The 18353-nt window shown below is 39.8% G+C and overlaps 3 protein-coding genes across 5 annotated transcripts in view; all 3 read left to right on the forward strand.

The window, feature by feature from the left end:
- Positions 1 to 3130: 3130 nt before the first annotated feature.
- On the forward strand, positions 3131 to 4699 carry LOC108096688 (putative uncharacterized protein DDB_G0288537). The gene has a single exon (XM_017198492.2). The coding sequence runs from the start codon at positions 3765 to 3767 to the stop codon at positions 4170 to 4172; it is 408 nt and encodes a 135-aa protein (XP_017053981.1). The 5' UTR covers positions 3131 to 3764; the 3' UTR covers positions 4173 to 4699.
- Positions 4700 to 4773: 74 nt separating this feature from the next.
- LOC108096687 (probable nuclear hormone receptor HR3) overlaps positions 4774 to 18353 on the forward strand; it is a 30140-nt gene continuing 16560 nt past the window's right edge. The window contains exon 1 of one of the 3 annotated variants that reach the window (XM_017198490.2): positions 4774 to 6040. In XM_017198490.2, the coding sequence (XP_017053979.1) occupies positions 5248 to 6040 (793 nt within the window). In that variant the 5' untranslated portion in view covers positions 4774 to 5247. Of the gene's footprint in view, positions 6041 to 16793; positions 16933 to 18353 lie in introns of those variants that run through there. The other 2 variants (XM_017198489.2, XM_017198491.2) reach the window with 2 other exon arrangements.
- On the forward strand, positions 11026 to 15915 carry LOC108096689 (putative uncharacterized protein DDB_G0277057). The gene is made up of 2 exons (XM_043208337.1): positions 11026 to 11672; positions 15300 to 15915. The coding sequence occupies exon 2, from the start codon at positions 15502 to 15504 to the stop codon at positions 15910 to 15912; it is 411 nt and encodes a 136-aa protein (XP_043064272.1). The 5' UTR covers positions 11026 to 11672; positions 15300 to 15501; the 3' UTR covers positions 15913 to 15915.

Raw genomic sequence — 18353 nt, forward strand, 5'->3', positions numbered from 1 at the left:
CTATTAATTTTCCATATTTTCGACTATTGTTCATATGGCAGCTATATGATATAGTCGATTTGATGAAATTTTTTTCTCGGTTCAAGGTTAGTTCATCAAGTCGATGTTGTAAAAATCATGCTCGTGGAATAAAAAACAACAACGTTATGATTATTTTGCCATTATTTCTATATATATTTTTTGATCTTTCCTATGGCAGCTATATGATAGGGTTATTCGATTTTGATAAAATTTAATCCGAAATTTAATAACTGTTAGAAAACGCCATCTTGAAGAATTCAAGTCGATCTGATCAAAAACAACGGCGTAATAATTTTTTATCCTTTATTTTTTTGACCTCTTGTATGGGAGCTATCCGATATAGTCGGCCGATCCGGCTCGTTCCGACTTATATACTGCGTGCAATAACTACACGTCTTTTGGGAAAGTTTCAGCAAGATAGCTTTAAAACTGAGAGACTAGTTTAGGCAGAAACGGACAGGAGGACAGACGGACAGACAGACAGACGGACAGACGGACAGACGGACAGACGGACAGACGTACAGACGTATTTCGACTCAGATCGTGATGCTGATCAAGAATATATATACTTTATGGGGTCTGAGGTGTCTCCTTCACTGCGTTGCAAACTTCTGGCCAAAATTATAATACCCTTTGCTCTGCAAGGGTATAAAAATCTACCTAAATGAATCATTTCTTTTTAATGTTCCCTTAAGATATTTGCCATCACGTTTGTCACGTTAATACGTTATTATGATTCCTTAAGAGGTTTAATTTCATAGTAACTAGAAATCATGGGGCAAAAAATACTACGATGATTACCAAAATATGATTAACTTAATTATACAAATAATAAATTAAAATGGCTTAAAGCAAGGTTTTATATGGTTGGATATTGTACCTACTGAAATAATTTATCTACTAAGATTTAATTTGATTTAAATGGTTATTTTCCTGTAATTTCTTTTATATATAATTTACCGTTGGTTAGAGTAAGTTCATAGGGCTTTCGAAACTTTTTGAATTTTCCCCTTGAGTAAATAAGTTAACAAGTGAGTTTCTCCGGCAATCAAAATAGTTCTGGTGATATTACGCGGCCGACATCAGCCTTGTCTGTCCGAAGCCCAAAAGCCACTAATGGAATCATTAAACTGGCTAAAAAAAACACCTAATTGATTATAAAAGGCAACGGCTTTCAATAGCCGCAAATAAATGGATGGGATATGCAGTCAAGCTGCAAGACATGCAATGCAGTGCCGCTTCGACTTCGACGTCGTCTTGCCGCTGGATTTCCGATTCTAGCCAAAAGATTTTACCACATCTTCAAGGCAACAGCAACAGCAACAGTGCTGGTAGAACAACAGTAATGGCCAACTGTTGCCTCATCGACAGTGGGGCTGCAATAAACCAGTTGGAAGTCGCAGCTAATCTTGCAACACAGTTGCGCAACAAAGAATCCGAGGCAACGGTACTAACGTGTTTGCTGTTCGCTGCTGCTATTCTGGCCATATACAATTCTCAGTTCTTTCCACCGCTCTGTTCTGTTCTTTTCAGTTCTTTTCTTTTCTGGTCTTTATACATATACTTTTCTTGGCAATCAGCTCTCTGAGCCAGTTGCGTGTAACAGGTTTTTCCTCTTGAATAACTGGGACTTTCTTACGGGACTTTTTCGGAGAGTTTGTGCAAAAGGAAAACAGGTTAGAATCGGCACAAACTTGCAATAGATATATAGATGAGGCAACACAGAACAACACACAAAACACCGCCGCAAGAAGTTTACAACGGTGAGGCACACATTTTCGCGTTCACGTTAGAACCAACGGTGTTTTAGCCAAGTTTAGCTGCAAGTCGTCGGTTGCTGGCAGAACCAGTTAGCTGTTAGCTGTTAGCTGTTGATTGTTGTTGCGCAAGCGGCAGCTGAAAGCGGCGCAAAATAAATCTAACATGATTTAAGCAACGGAAAAACATGAAATATTAATGCCGATTCTTGATGCTTGATGCTTGATTGTTGATGGTTGATGGTTGATGGTTGACTCTTGGCTCTTAGCTCTTGGCTCTTGGCTCCAAATCCATCTTAACGGTGGTCTTTTGGTTCGCCCTCATCGGCCCTCAGTTGCTATATAGTTGGGCTCTAGGTTCCCTCCCCCTGATCCTCATTAATGACGGTTACGATCCGATCCGAACCGAACCGATACGATCTGTTAGTTTGAGGCCCAGTTAGGCGATTAGTCCAAATTTTCTTTGGCGGTTGGCCAATGCCCGAGTTGTTCTCCCTTTTTTTAAACCGTCATTTGAGGGTCATTGTGGCCATAGCTGTTCTTCGATTTGTTTTTACTCAGTTTGTCTTTTTTTGGCTTTGAAGAACCTTAGTTGCCTAATAAAGAAAATGAGTAATCTTTATCGTAAGATTCTAGTCGATACCATTTGGTATCTAATTTATGAAGTATTTTAAACAATCTGTGAATGTGTGAAAATCGGTTTTCTACATTATGTATTATATATAAGATTAAGAACTTTTTTCGTAATATGTATTAAAAAACTTAAGGGATGTAAGACCATTTTCGAACGCTTGAATTATTTAAACCATATACAACCATAAACCATATAAACAAAATCAATTTTTTTTCAACAGAAACTACAAATTTAAAACTAAACAAGGATTTAGCCTAACCCTTCGGTTATGTGTTGTAATAACGCGATAATATTATTTTAAACAGTTTTTTATTCATTAAAATCCCAAGTAATGGAATAATTAATGTTGCGCATTTAATATTGATTGGTAAAAAAAATGTTTTCATTAAACTAGGTATAAACATATGTAATTTAAGTTTATGATTTGCAAGCAGATGTTATTATTAAAGAGCTTTAAAAATCTGTTCAAAATTGTAGATTCATTCAAATAATCCCGCCCTTTGAAATTTCCACCTCGAGCGTGCAGAAATTTCCCGTGACGCTTTTCCACCACGGTGGGAATTTCCCTGTGGTTCACTCCCACCCTCCCACTTCGACGGAATGGCTAAGGGTGGAAAAGCTGCGCAACAACGTTCGTTCGCCTGTGCTCGTTTTCCCTCGTGCTGTGGCTTCCAGTTTTTCCTGGCTATGCACTTGGCATTATGCCTACTAACCCTATTTTCGCAGCAGTTCGCAGCGAGTCCCATTTTTCAACTTGCATGTGCGGATATACACACACGCACACTCAGACTGCCGCACACACACACACTGGCACACACACATTTGGGATTTTCCCAGAAAACTGAGGCGCAACCCCCACGAAACGGAAAGTTTGTGCAGCGGCAGAACGAACTGTGTTTGTGGCACTCGAATTTGGGACACATTCCTGTAAAGGACGCAGCTCCGGTCAGCTGCTGTTCCAAGTTTAAAAAAAGGAGCCCCACAAAAATCAACAAAAAAAAAAAAAAAACGCGCGCGGTGCATTTAGACCTCAAACTCTTGAAAGTGAAAATCCACCACAAAAACAGTGAAGCATACAGTGAACCCTTATTAATAAATTAAATATAAAAGTGTTTTTAAAATCTAAGCCAACCAAGTGCTATTGAATTTCCTGTGGAAAAGTGGAAAAGGGAAAGCTGCTGCAGCATTGCTCCTGTGTGCCAAATATTGATTGGCAAGTGTGCCGCTGAAAAATCGATTATTAAAGCCACTTTCCACAAACACACAGCTGGTGGTTGTGGTTGTTGTTGTTGTTGTTTCGCCAGGATGGACGGGGCCTTCGGGGTGGTGGTTGCATAGGGTTGCGTGCCGCAATGTGGGAAATCAACAGCAGTAGAAGTAGCAGCAGCAGCAGCAGCCGAAGCAGCAGCAGCAGCAACATTGCCACATCCAGAGGCACACTTCCAACTGTTTTGACGTGGTCGAGTTCCAATGGCGCTGCCACAACCGAATGCTGTAGCGCAGCCTTGCAGCCATCCAGCGGCGACGCGTTGCATGTGCAGCAGCACCAGCAGCAACAACAGAAACAACAACAAGGGCAGCAGCAACATAAGGAGCAACAAGAGCAACAAAAACAGCAGCAGCAGGATAAGAAAACGAGGATGACAACGACCACAGGCAACAGCGAAGCACACAGATACAGAAGCATTCACATTTCACCGAAACACAGCAACAATTGCTGCACAATAACCCAGCAAACTGCAGCATATTGTGGCTATTAAGCAAATAAAAAGGAACAAACCAAAGACTAACCAAAAATGCAGTTCAAAACCAGCAAATTATAACCCAAACTCAATCGCACAAAGTTACGTTAAGTATACGACGCGTATTTCCAGCTGCAAAACGAACCAAAAGAAAAAAGAAGAAACGAACCGAACGAAACGCACAGGTGCATCTGCAAAAGCCCCTCCCCCCACCACCCCCCAAATAAAAAACAAAACCCCCCAGCAAAAAGCTTGGGGGTATCTACACCAATTGACAAGCAATCGAGGCGCAATGTTAAATGAATGAACTTGTTTAGTGGACAATTTTTAAGTGCACTTTCGTAAGGCTGATTTTTCAATTTATTTCGATGTTGTGCTTCTACACCCAAAATAAAATAAAGCAAAAATAAAATAGAAAATAAAACCGAAATAACAGCAAGCAATGAACCAAGTGAAAGTGTGAGTGTGGTTAAGTGATTTACGGGGAAGGGAAAAGCAAGGAAAGTCCTTTGAGAAAAGTAGTGAAGAAACGGCCGCCACAACGGAGCGGCCCAGAGATCTCCTGCTGATCCAGCAGGCAAAGTCCGCCGGCGGCACAAAATCCTCGGGAGGCGGCGGCGGCGGACCAACATTCATTGGCACTGATGCGGCAACAGCGGCAGCGGTTGCCAATCTGCGCAGCAAGGTGCCCTCCATTTCGATAATACCGCTGCCCGTTTCCACCACAATTGTGGCAAGAAGTGGAGGAGGAAGTGGAGGTTCCACTAGTGGTTCCTCTAGTGGTTCCAACCCAACATCTTTACCCCAACTAATCCACTCAGCGAGGAGTGTTTCCACCAAGTCCACAGGGACTTCGCCACCTTTGACCTTCATCTCGGAGGGTTCGGGGACATCGGGTGCTCCCGCCTTGGCTCTATTGCCACGCCCCCAACAGCAGCACCAATACCAGCAAACCGACAAATGCACAGTGCTCAAGTTGGATGTGTTGAAGTCGCAATCGGGAGGAGCTGGCAATTCCAGCAGCAGTAGCACCTACCTGCAGATCGAACAGCAGCTCAGCGAACTGGAGGCCGCCGAGGAGGAGGAGGAGAACATGGCCAGTTTGCTGGGCAGTGCTCCACCCGCCCAGATCCTGGCCAACCAACCCATCATAGTGAAGATCGAGCCAACGCAATCGTTTCACATCGTGGAAGAGGGCGACACGCGGGTGCTGAGTTTGCCACTCAGCGATGCGGATAAGCTGGGCGCCAGTTGGATCGATCTGAAGGATATAGCCGGGTTGCAAGCTGGCGGAGGAACCACTCTCCTGGATGTCTGCTTTGAGCAGACCAACGAGGAGGGAACGATTATAGCCACTGTGCAGCCGGAGTTGGATAACGATTTGGATGGGGATTTGGAGACGGAGGCGGAGAACGAGGATGAGACTGAACCAGAACCGCCGGCAGCCAAGCGATTGGCCACCAACAGGGTGCCACAATTGCGGTCACAACAACAACAACAGCAGCAGCAGCAGCAGCAACAGCAGCAACAACAACAGCAACAAAGTCAGGTTAAATTCCTGTCGGATCCTCCTGCTTTGGCGCGTTCCAGCAGCTTCAGCAGTTTGAGCAGCTTCAGCAGCATCAGCAACATAAGTTCTCTGGGCAAAAGTATGTCAGCCAATCAGGAGAGCAGCCTCAAACGATCCAAGGAGCGAACGCCACCGCCAATGCCACCGTTGACCGCCCAGAAACCCGCTGCAACATCAACAGCAACCTCTGCAACACCAGCAACATCGGCAACATCAGCCAGTGCAACTGCAACATCGGCCAGCACTTCGAACTCCTCGAACAGGGACAACAGTGGTGGTCATCACAGTAGCAGCGGCAGCAATGGAGCCATGACAGGTACTTGCAATTAAAACATTTACATTACCTACATACAAGGTTTAAGTACGCCTTAAATCATTTTAAGTACCACTTAAAAGTAAATTTCAATAAAGTTACAATGCGCATTTAAACAAATTCATTTACGAGACTTTATTTTAAGAACTCTTTGTCAAACTCTAAAAGAGGTTTCCCTAAGTCGTAAAAACGTCAACTACAAATAAGTTATTTTCTGAAATTATATGGAGATGGCATAGAAATCTTTGGGAGAACTTTTTCAGAAATATTTTTGAATAAGTTTCAAGCTAGATTTTTTATGTATTTGAGGTATGAGGAAAAGTTTAAATTCAATTCAATTCAATTCAATTTTCATGATATTTTTTATAGTAATCATGTTTCCATTGCAAATAAAAATGATTATGGTTATTAATTAAACATGATTATTTAACACAATTATATAGAATCCATAAAACAATCTTAGCTACCAAAAAAAATGTTTTGTTCGGCAGTTTTACAATTTTATTTATGCCAAAACAAACATTTGCTAACTTGACAGATAGTTGTAAATATTTGAAAGATCTTAAGTCAAGGATTGCGCAGATGATGAGTTCACACCCCAAAAAACTTGGTAAGCAAGAGAATTCCACTTGTTGCGAATGCAAGAGAAGAACAGCAGGCTAACCACAGTGAGCACTCACCCAGAGCGACCACCGACGATCAGCGATGGTTCAGATAATCGCACATATATCCCCCAAAGCCAAAAGTAGCCCCTTTTTCCACTACTTCCCCCTTTCAGAATTGTAGCTATGCAAATGAACACTCGCTCATTGCGCAAGCATCCCAGGCAGCGGCAATTAACAGGCTGACACATCAGCAACACATCAGCGACAGCAGCAACAACAAGACAACAACAACACCAAGACAGTGGCAACACCAAGACAGTGGCAACTGCAACAACAGGTGTACTGTGTGTGTGTGTGTGTGTACACACCCCATGCTAAAAAGAATTTCAATTTACAAGCCTCGATTTATTGGCTATTCACCTTTGTGTGGCTGCAGCAGCAACAACAACATCTGCACCAAGTGTGTCCCACTTTCCATAGTCAACAAACAGCAGCAACACCAACATCACAAGCAACAACAAGAACAACAAAAACATGTTTTGACATACTAAATAAGCCGCTGCTAGGCTGACTAGCTTTTGGCCAAGTCTAGATGGTGTTCTTTATCATTAGGTTCTGTTAGCTGTTTCTTTTTTTTGCGATTCCCGCTGCCTCGGCATATTCGCTTTACTGCTGTTGCGGCACAGCAGCAACACAACCACAACAACAACAGCAACAACAATACGGCAACACCAAGAACACGGCGGCAACACCAACGCCGTTCTTCTATCTTCTATCTCTGTCTTCTGTCTTCTGCCTGGCTCCTCATATTTTTACCGTAGCACGAACCTTAGCGGTAAAAACGTCAACTACAAACTATACAGTTAGCTGAATGAAGTCTCGAGCGGAGCGAGCGGGACGGACTGAGGGCGAAGCTCAAGCCTAAGCGTAACTGGCTAGAACAGAATTAACGTTTATACACTCAGAAAAGATTTAACAGAAGGGATAGTGTTTGAATAAAATGTTACAATTGAGTTTAAAAACGGAATTTAGTTTGTATAATTTATATTTATAATAAGTTTAAATGAGATAATAGTGATAGTGTTTGAAAAAAATGTTACAATTGAGTTTGAAGATCGAATTTAGTTTGTATAATTATAATTTTAATAACTTTAAATGAGATAATAGTATGTAGCTAACGTCAGGTAAAATTATTTAGAAACTAATTTCAAATTGACTAGATATAATAATTAAAATCATGTTTTAACTATTATTTATTGGCTTGAGTATTCAGCTGGTTCTTAAATTTTTTCCGTAAAATATTTACACATAAAAAGTTTTTAAGTTTTGCTAATCCTTCAGAATTAGAAGTCAAAAATTAAAAAATTTAAGATAATTGCCTTTGTATATATTCAGTATACATTTAAAAAAAACACAATTCCAGCCTTTGGCATTTTCTTAGAGATCTTTACTTTGAAAGAATAGTTTGAATAGTTTCAAAAGACTTTACATAAATCTAGCACTATGGATAAATGAAAACCAACTGCAGTCAAAATGTAAAGTTTGATTTGAAATAAAGGATTATGTTTTCAGTGCAGTCAGTCGAGCAGTAAGAACGGGATAATGACGAGGAGGGGGCGGCTAAGCTGAAAAATTGATTTGGCACCGCCGCGGGCCAGCGACTTGATTCTGCTCCCTCCGCTCGACTTGGCTCGGCTTGAATCGGTTTGGCTTGGCTCAGTTCACTTGATGACTACAAATGAGTGTCAGGCACTGACACGACTTCTCATGCAGAAGCCCTACAGTTTCGGCCAAGATTGATCTATATTTTATAGTTTCTGTTGATATCTTTGCGCTGGGGGGCCGTCGGCCGACGTATCCACATGCAATGGCTCATTAGCAGGCTGGGGAGTTGGCCAAAACGTCGGATTTTCTGGGCTTGTGATTGATGATCGAGGCGATGAATCGTTACCTAATTGCTGTACCCACTAGAACAAAACATGCCTTTTTTTTCAAAACTAATCGTTCGATTTGTATTGAGATTATATGCTCTCTCCCAATTCCAGAAGCTGAATTTAAGAAATTCCTTTACCATTACAAAATGAGCCTTAGGCACTTTCTTTATGGACTCAGCTTATACATATGAAAGAAATAAAAAAAAACAATATAACAATTTATCACATTTTTCTTACTATGCTTTTTAATAAATTTCGAAAGCTTTGATAGGTTGATATAAATTAGATGTAAATGTATTAATAAATATACAATTCAGGAAATAAAATTTAATTAAAACTGAGCAACTTTCCCTATAATTACAATTTTTAAAGTTTTTTTTTTAACACTGATTAGTAATTAAAGTTTAAGAAAAGACTTTAACAGACTTTAAACCCGTTTAGGGCCCTCTAACCAGCAAATGTGTTCGCAAGCGGATTTGACAATGATTAGCCCACATAATGGTAGTTGGCAAAAAAAATGTAAAACCGAAAACATAAAGGTTTACTTCATCCGAACCTTTCTGCAGATGATTCGACCCTGAACGTGGTCGATGGACTTTGCCAGTCAGTCAGCCAGTCAGTCAGTCAGTCCATCGTTGTCGCCGTCGTCGTCGAAGAAGATGTCGCAATCGGGGGATTACGAGATATATATTTCTGCCATTGGGACTCACACTATCTCTTTTGCGATGGGCCATACTGTCGGGGTTTATTGTTGTAATTTCCCATATGAATCGGAGCCAGGTTCATTATAATTTGGTTGGACAACGCTTTGCATTTCATGCATGAATCTTCTGCTTATTGGCCGTTCGTCTGGACCTGGATCCGTGGCTATTAGCCAGGTCAGCGCCGCATGAGATTTCGTCTCCAATCGAGCGTGGCGAAGTTTCATTATCATATTTTCGATTTTGCCAAACTTCATCGATATTGCCAGGCGATTTCGTAACCATCTCAACTCTTTCCCGTCTATGCAAAATCCGATTTATGCTGCGCACATTTTGTATCTTCGGCTTTGCGAGATGCAAAAGTTAATGGTTTTAGTATTTGACGACGACGAAAATACATAAATTAACTTAAGCGAAATATTAATTTATAACCCGAGCGATGTTTGTTTTTTTTTTTTCGTTTTCAACATTTACATGGAATTTTACTTTTTTATTTTCGATTTTTCGGTTTGCTTTTCATTTTGGCAAACTTCGAAAGCAAATTGCCAAACGATTTAAACTAATTTTAACATTTTTAATTGGCCAGCAAACTCCGTGTGCAGTTCACCTTGACTGTTCGGTGATTTTTTTCTGTTTTTTGCATTTTTGCAGACATAATGGTTTGAATATTTATAAAACTAATAAAAATATATGCTTAAAATTTCATCTCTTTGGGATTTAACCTAGTTTTAAATATCCGAATTATTTAAGCGAAATTATTTCAATGCCTTAACTTTCTTAAAGTAATGAAACTAAAAATTCTCATTTTATTTGCCCAGCTTTATATTACTTTATATACATTGATAAATATTAATGTTAAAAAATAAAATGAAGTACTATAAATTACTAAAGTGTATATTGAACAAATAATAATGAATAAATAAAGGTTTAAATTAATCAAAAAAGGTTGCATACCTTATGACATACCGTACTTTAAAACACTCTATACATTTAACCAAACTTATTTGAAGGACTTGGAAAACTCAATTTTCCATAAACAAATAACTCAACTTAAACTTAATAACTTGTTTCATAACATAATCTTGCACCAAATTAGTCATGAAACTCAAGCTTAAATCACTCGTATCAGTACCATGAAAGGACCCACATTTCCTATTCAATCATTAAGGCTTGTTGATAGGACTTGAGCGGTGTAATTTAGGGACAATTTCCTCTTCCGCCCGAAAAAAGCGTTTGAAACAATTGCCCAAGTCGGCCGTTCAAAAGTAAGAAGTGCAATTAAACTGCTGGCAACTGCAGTGCACACATTTTGGCCTAAAAAGCAATTGACCTGCTAATTGAAGGAAGCGCCAAAAGCTCCCGAACTCTCTCTTAGCCAAAGAGAAGCCCAAATGGCACAGAAAGAGAGAGCCCCAGTGATAACAGCTGATTATGCCAAGAGCGGTTGCCATAGCGAACGAACGGCCCAAAGCGGACGAGGCAAAAGTGGAATGGGTGGGTTGAGAGAGGGGGGCGGAGGGGGTTTGGGGCAGCGAACTGAAGAAGTCATCGGCACAGAGACACATATACCCACTGCCAACACCGCCGTCGCCGCTCTCTCTCTCTCTATCTCCCACTCACTCCCTGGCTCTCTCTTGGGCTCTCTCTTTGGGGAGCTCAGCTGCCGCATTGGAGGGGCTGCGGCTGCGCTGCCGGCGTCGCTGCCGCCGCACGACGACAACGAACACTCGATAACATTTTGCGGCACTCTTCAGCTACACCTCGTATTGAGCGTTTCGCGGCGGCGGGTTACGATGCGTGGCGCGTTGTATCTTTATTATTAATTATTTGTTGTTGTTGTTTATACTCTGTACCGTTTTATTTCCCATCGCTCTGTCCGTGTGTCGCGTGCGTGCGTGTGTGTGTGTGTGCGTGTGCCTATGCGTTTTGACCCCCGCAGCCCCCCCTCAAAACGCCTCACCACCCCCCACTCTGCCGAGGAGAAACCCCCCGAAAAGTATATAAAAAATTACTCAAAAAGGCAAAACTTCGAAACGCGAGTGTGTGCCACCCAAAAGTGTGTTGAAACCAAAATACAAATAAAGAAAATAAATATATAAATTTAAGCCTTGCAACATGCGGCGGCAGATGAAGTTTGTTCGGTTTCAGATCAAAACAAAATCATAGGATACGCCTACATATATCGCTATATATATACAGTACCAGTCAATCAATCAATATCGTGTGCATTCAAATTCCACATCGTGCCTAAAACTGCAACTGCAATTGCGCGCCCCTCTCTTAAAAAGCGGAAACGGAAGTGCCAGTGACGTAATACTCCTAAAAACAACCCAGGAGAATCCCTCCCACAACCTCACCCTCGATATTGTGCAACAAAAACAAAGCCAATCTCCGTGTATGTGTATTTTCAATGTGCCAAAGTGTGTGTGTGCGCCAAAAGGATATCAAAATATTATCAACCAAAAAATTAAAATCAAAACCCATCAAGAAAATCCTTCATCGCAACTTGGTGAAAGCAGCCTTCGTCGCCAGCAAATTGGATAATTTATTGGAATAATCTATTTGCCTCTAATTGGATAGCTAACCAACAGTTTTCGGATATATCTCACGATCGGGGATTTAATGATTGGGAAACAGAAATTTATGACATCGTTTAGGATTGTTTGTTTTTACATTTGTTCTGGCACTTTGGTGTTTATTAGGTACACGTGTCTAATACCGAAATAACTATATACGTTGCAATGAAATTTAATTGAATAGTTGGATATTTTATAGGCATTTATTTGAGTCGGACAAATGCAAGCTAAATGCAGTTTAATTTTGGAAAGAAATTTAACGATGCTTAACGAGCTTGGTTTAATACCAAACTTTAATTTTTAAAGAGTAATTCTAACTTAGTAACTAAAGCCACTTTTTAAACTTCAACTAAAAATATTTGTATCACTTAAAATCTGCCTATCTTTCAATAGGATTTTGTGCATTTTTATATGAACTATAAAAAAGTTTGATTTGGTAATGTTGCACTTGCTGAAGATAAATGTATTTAACAACAACATTTGATAAGCTCAAAAAATTACTTAAAAGTGTTGCACAAAAAAAAAAGGAATAAGTGAAACAATTATCTTTTTTAAGGCGGCTCAGTGAATTGAATTTGGGAGTTCGATATTATTTGTCCTTTCCAAAAAAAGCAGTTATGACCTGATCTATGGAATTTTCCAACGGCTACTCCCTTCGGCCAGTTTTTTTCTTACCATATGGGAAATAGTTCCCCCAATTAACCACCCCATTTTGGAGCAACCATGGCCAACTGTCAGCAGAAAGCTTTTCGCAATTTTTCATAGGTTTCGCAGTATCTGTTACCCGGTGCCGCTGGGTCCATTGTCTTTCTTGCCGTTCTTCGCCATCCATCCTCCGTGTGGAGATCTTAGGAGCCCGAATCTCGGGACACAAAGCACGAGATGCTATGCCCTTTTCTTGTCCACAGCTTGTGGCCCCTTTGTTGGCGCTGCAGTTTTGTGTCTGTGTCCATTGTGGCAACTTATGATTATCAACAATTGTTATTGTTGTCGTTAGAAGCAGTTTAGAGGCGGCAGTACGAGTACTTGCACCGACTTTTCAGTTCAGGCGAGTTCAGAGCAGAGCAAAGTCGGTCGTCGCCAGCGCCACCCACTCTGCGCCTCCTTTTCCGCCCGGTTCTACTGATTCTACCGATTCCACCGACTCTGCCGACTCTACCTACTGCCTCTCCTGCCTTTTTAGTCGACTGTTTGCATTACCGTTAGTGGAACAACATTGCTAAGCACACACATAGTCGCACTCTCCATGTGTCGCCCCATAAGTGTGCCACCCCAGCAACAACAACAACTTGGGATACACGAAGAGAAATGTGCCGATGGCTTTGTTCTTAAAGATACATGAAACAGATTTGAAATGAAATAAATAGGTGTAATACATAGTTTTTCTCATATTTCAATTAACTTTTTTTAAGCTTAAATCAGAAGGAGGACTTCACATCTTCTGAACGGTAGTAATTCTTTTAGTTTTTCAACACTTTTTATGTACTTTAAATAGGGGAAAACATAAAAGATTAGTTATCATTAATAGATTTTTATACGAATGTTATAGAAAGACGATTTATACACAAAGTGCTTTGTAAATTCCTACTTTTAATTATTAATATTCTATGTCGGATTGTTACTTTCTGTATATTTATATTATTAAAATCAAAGATAATACAGTTTTTGATCATAAAGAAAGGACTTTGACGTGGAAATAGGATTATCGTTTTTCTGGTCGTGTAGAAGCGGAAAACAGCCTAAGCAGAAGTCCCAGAAGGCGGAAAAGTGGGGGCAGCGGCAGAGCCCACCCATAGGTCATTGGTCTTTTTCGTCGGCGTCAACGTACTGCGACGGCAACAGCAGCGGCAGCAGCAACAACAACAGCAGCAACAGCAACAGCCAGAGCAGTGCTGCTACTGCGACGCCGGCAGCGCTGCCTTGTAAACTTTGTCGTCTGCTTTGCTGTCGCTCTGTTGCTGTTGTAACTGTAACCGCCTTCGGCTTCGGCCGCCACCCCCTCTCACCGACCCACTCTCTCTTTGAGCTCTCTCTCTCTTTCTCTTTCGCCCTGCTTCATCATCGGCTTGACCGGCTCGTTAGCTTTAGTACCGTTAGTAAGTTCGTTGTCGCTGCGAGAGAATTTTTCATTTCCACTGTGCAGCTATTCATTTTCATTTTCTTTTCAGCGTTTTCTTTGCGCTTTGTCTATATGTAAATTTCTCGCTAGCCCTCTCCCTCTCCCTGTCCGCCGTCGTTCCCCGTCTCTTTCTGTTTCTGAGCTGGCACAATTTCAGTGTTGTTGCTGTCGCTTTGGTGACGTATTTTATATGTCTGCCAGAGGCTTCCGCATGGCCACCCAAAAGCCACCCCCAAACCACCAACAAAGTGATTACAAGCAGGCCCCCACCCCCTTCCCCAAAAATAAGAGAGAGAGTAAAGTAAAAATGTTTTTATATTCATTGGGTTTGCCGGCTCGTTTGTCGCTCGTTTCTTTACGTTTGTGTGTGTGTTTGAGCTTTGGGTCATAGAACTTTTTTCTATGTTTACCCACACACACACACATGAACACACCCACTATGCTTGGCGACGAGATTTATGCGCTGCATTTCAGAGTTTTTCCCCATTAGCCCCGCCGACCCCTCCCTCCCCGAAAACCCCAACGTCTGTCTGGGCACCCTTAAATCCCATTTCTCTATCGATTTTCCATGTTCATGTCCATATAGTCATCAGCAGCCGAAGGGAGTTGCCAACCGAAAAAGGGAGAGCTAGGGGTTATATATTGTGGTTTGGGGTTCGGCACAGTTCCTGAATTTCGATAGCTGTAAAGGGAAAATATGGGGATAAGGCTTATGCCGCATAAAAATATAAGTTGAAAGGAGTAAAGTAAATTTTGTTATGATGTGGAGGAGTCTTATTTAATATCATTATTCATCATTATACCATTAATCATTTTGATTAATTTCTGGTAACAGGAAAGGTTATTAATGGAAAGTTTTATATAAATATAAACAAAATAACGTATCATACTTTTCACATATATTGAATTATGTGAAAAGTATGATACGTTATTTTGTTTCACAGGAACTGGTTTTAATGTTAAATCAATAGATAGATTTGATGTTTTAATGCGAGGATCAATGCTCCTTCCTGTATTTCGATTATGATGTTGGAATTAAATATTATTTGATTATCATTTAGGTAAAAATGAATACATTTTCTGAAATCAAACTTATTAGTGATCATTTTTAAGAAGGGTTGATGGGTTTATGCTTTAATGTTCGGATATAACTTTGAATGGGACAAATCTAATCTAAATAAATGTTAGTTTCCTCTAAACTTTTTAATAAAAAATAAGTGAAAATAAAATAGAGCCACACACACACTTAGGCACTTATCGAACGATCTTTGGTTATCGAACTAAATGAGATCGTGCGATTTGATGTTTGAATTTCCCCCGTTTGCAGACATCATTCCCGTGCAATATGCTGAATGCCATGATTTGGCCATGGCTGACAGTGCGTAGCAAAAGTATTTACATAACTGGCCAAACCATTTTGTACATCAAAGTGTTCAAGCTGAGGGCCTGAATAAAACATATTGAAAAACAGATGAATGTGTTTCCAAGGCAGCGACAGTTCGTATCGATGAGAAACAGATTGCGCCTAAATGTCTTCCGGAATAAATTGTCGTGAAATTTTCGTATTTTTGGAAATTTTGATTTGGAATCAAGCAAAACAGAGAAATCGACAAAACAATGAGCATAGCAACAACAACAGCAGCAGCAGCAACAACAGCAGTAACAACAAAGAAACCAACAGCAGCAGCAGCAGCAACAACAGCAGCAACAACAGCAGCAGCAACAACAACAACAGCAACAAGCAACACAATAAAAATCACAGTAACCGAAGAAGCAGCAACAACAACGCAGTGAAAGTGATAAAACATCAGCAGCGGCAGCAGCAGCAGCAGCAGCAACAACAACAACAACTGCCCAAAGCAACCAAAAACAAAAACTACAATAGCAATAACAATAGCAGCAGCAACAGCAACAATCTGCACATTCTGCAAAAGGGTTAAAGTTGGACGTTCGATTTAATTAAGATATTATCAAATCATAGAAAATTGCTTTAAATAAACGATAACGATAGATAACTAAACACGTTTAATACATACGCGAACAAGTGTCTTATTAACAAATAGTTTAATAAAGAAAAAATAAAAAAAACAAGAAGTAAAACCAATAATTAAGCGGCAGCAACAACATATAACATCAGATCCAAAACAACATCAACAATTTAGTACCTACAGGCCTGACAACGTTAGATCATTATATATACATACATATAGATATATAGCAATATACAACAAACAAACAAATATATATATCGATTGGCAAGCCCCCCCTCACACCAGCCCCCCGGCCCCCCCGTCTCACAAACAAAAAAAAAACACCCACACACACTGTGATAGTTCTTGATTCACATTGAATGCGAAAAGCGCTGAAAATTCATTCATAAAAAGCATCTACGGACAAGCTAAGCACACAAGCCACAAAAACCTAAGTAAAGACCAAGTGCAATAGGACGATTGGCTAATACAATTGGAACCGAAGGGCAGCTATTAAAAGTATATAAATATATATCTATATATTAAATACCGTATACAACGTTTTACATATTTACAAATCCCCCAATACAAAAAAAAAACAAACCGAAACAAAACAAAACTAACTTAAAACTAAGCGAAATTCGAATTCATTCAACTGCTAAGAGCAGCCATATTGCGCATACGCCGCGTATGGCCGTCTGTGTGTGTGCCCGTGTTCATCAGCAGCGGTTGCAACAACTGATACCAAGTGTACATAACTATAGCTTCAACTATTTCACCAATCAACTGCAGCGGCAACAACAACAGCAACAGCAAACGTTACAAACGTCACCAAAGCTTCGCATTTCCCATTAATAATTATGTATACGCAACGTATGTTTGACATGTGGAGCAGCGTCACTTCGAAACTAGAAGCACACGCAAACAACCTCGGTCAAAGCAACGTCCAATCGCCAGCGGGACAAAACAACTCCAGCGGTTCCATCAAAGGTAAACGAATACAATTTTTAACTCAAAGGCAGTCCTTAAAAAGTTTAAACTCGGGAAAATAATATTAAGCGGTTACCAGAATTAAGTTAGCAAGAAATAAAATAAAGAAAATAACAAACACATTTGCGATAACAGGTTTAAATCACAATCCTTAAACAAAGTTTGAATTTTACTCTAAGCTTAATAGTGTTAAAAATAAACAAAAATATTTTAACAAAGAAAACAACTTTAACAAAAAATGGAAGAAGAGGAAATTATAAGTATGATACAAATTTTACATTTTATGGGGGCTTATAAAATTACGTATATTTTATATATTTGTGATTTAATCCCCAATATTTGTAATTTGGCAATACAAACTATTCAGTCTTATAATCACATTATACTTGTAATAAACTGGCTGGGCTTTAATAAAGGCAAAAAAATTACATGTCTTATGCAAGAGTTATATTATGTATAACTTGGAGTCCTTTAGGATGTTTTAAGCTGTTTTGGCCATTTCTCAGTTGCTTAAAAAGACAGCAGGTGAAGTAAGCGACAAGTGTGAACTTTCATCCCGCAAAAAGTAACAAGAGAATTGCACAAAACAGCAAAGGCAAAATAAAGTATAAACTTAATGAAATCCAGTTAAGTTGCTGTTTTATGTGGCAAAGTGGAGTCACTCAGTCAGTCAGTCAGTTGGTCCCGAAATGAGTTGCTGCTCTTTTTTATTTTTTTTTTTTTATTTTTTTGTTGTTTTTGTATTTTCGTTGGTTTGGCAGTGAAAGTCACTTGGGTTTCTCAACGGACAGCAACACAAAAATTATTTAAGGGAAATCCATGAAATTCGTAAATGAAGAAAGACAGCCAAATGAATATTACGAAACCCACTTGCGTGTGTTTGCATTTGTGTGTGCGAGTGGTTTGTTGCCTTTTTGCATTGACAATTCAACTAATTCGAAAAGGCAATCAGAGAACAGGAAAGAGACGAGAGGCTACGACTCTTTCTTTGCCACTGCAAAAGATACAAAGATACAAATTGTATATGTAACAGAGCAGTCGTAAAAAGCGTACAGCAGGAGATCATAATAAAATAAAATGAAAAAGAAACTTGCGAATTAAAAATCGCGCGCCAGTCATAAAAACATACATATAGGCGATATTGTAATGCCAACAAAGTTTCTACAAGCCATATAAATACATTACTATGTATGAATCGCACGTTTGCCAGTGTGAGTTGGCTCGTAGGTATAGGTTAATTAGCCTTTTTCACTGTATTTTACAGTTATTGGGCAGATTTGTATTTTTTGCTCTTCACAATCGAATTGGTTATATTTTTGGCACTTTGTTGGGCAGAAAAAAATTTGGCAGCTTAAGTCGTAAAACAACTTTAATGTGATGAAATACCGATCAAAATACTTTTAATCTAATCAGACACATTT

The sequence above is a fragment of the Drosophila ficusphila genome, unplaced genomic scaffold, assembly GCF_018152265.1.
Source record: "Drosophila ficusphila isolate 14025-0441.05 unplaced genomic scaffold, ASM1815226v1 contig_414, whole genome shotgun sequence".
Classification (NCBI taxonomy): Eukaryota; Metazoa; Arthropoda; class Insecta; order Diptera; family Drosophilidae; genus Drosophila; species Drosophila ficusphila.

Excerpts from the sequence above, each read along its gene's own strand:
- LOC108096688 (XM_017198492.2), top strand. The coding sequence starts at position 3,765 with ATGTGGGAAATCAACAGCAGTAGAAGTAGCAGCAGCAGCAGCAGCCGA.
- LOC108096689 (XM_043208337.1), top strand. The coding sequence starts at position 15,502 with ATGTCTTCCGGAATAAATTGTCGTGAAATTTTCGTATTTTTGGAAATT.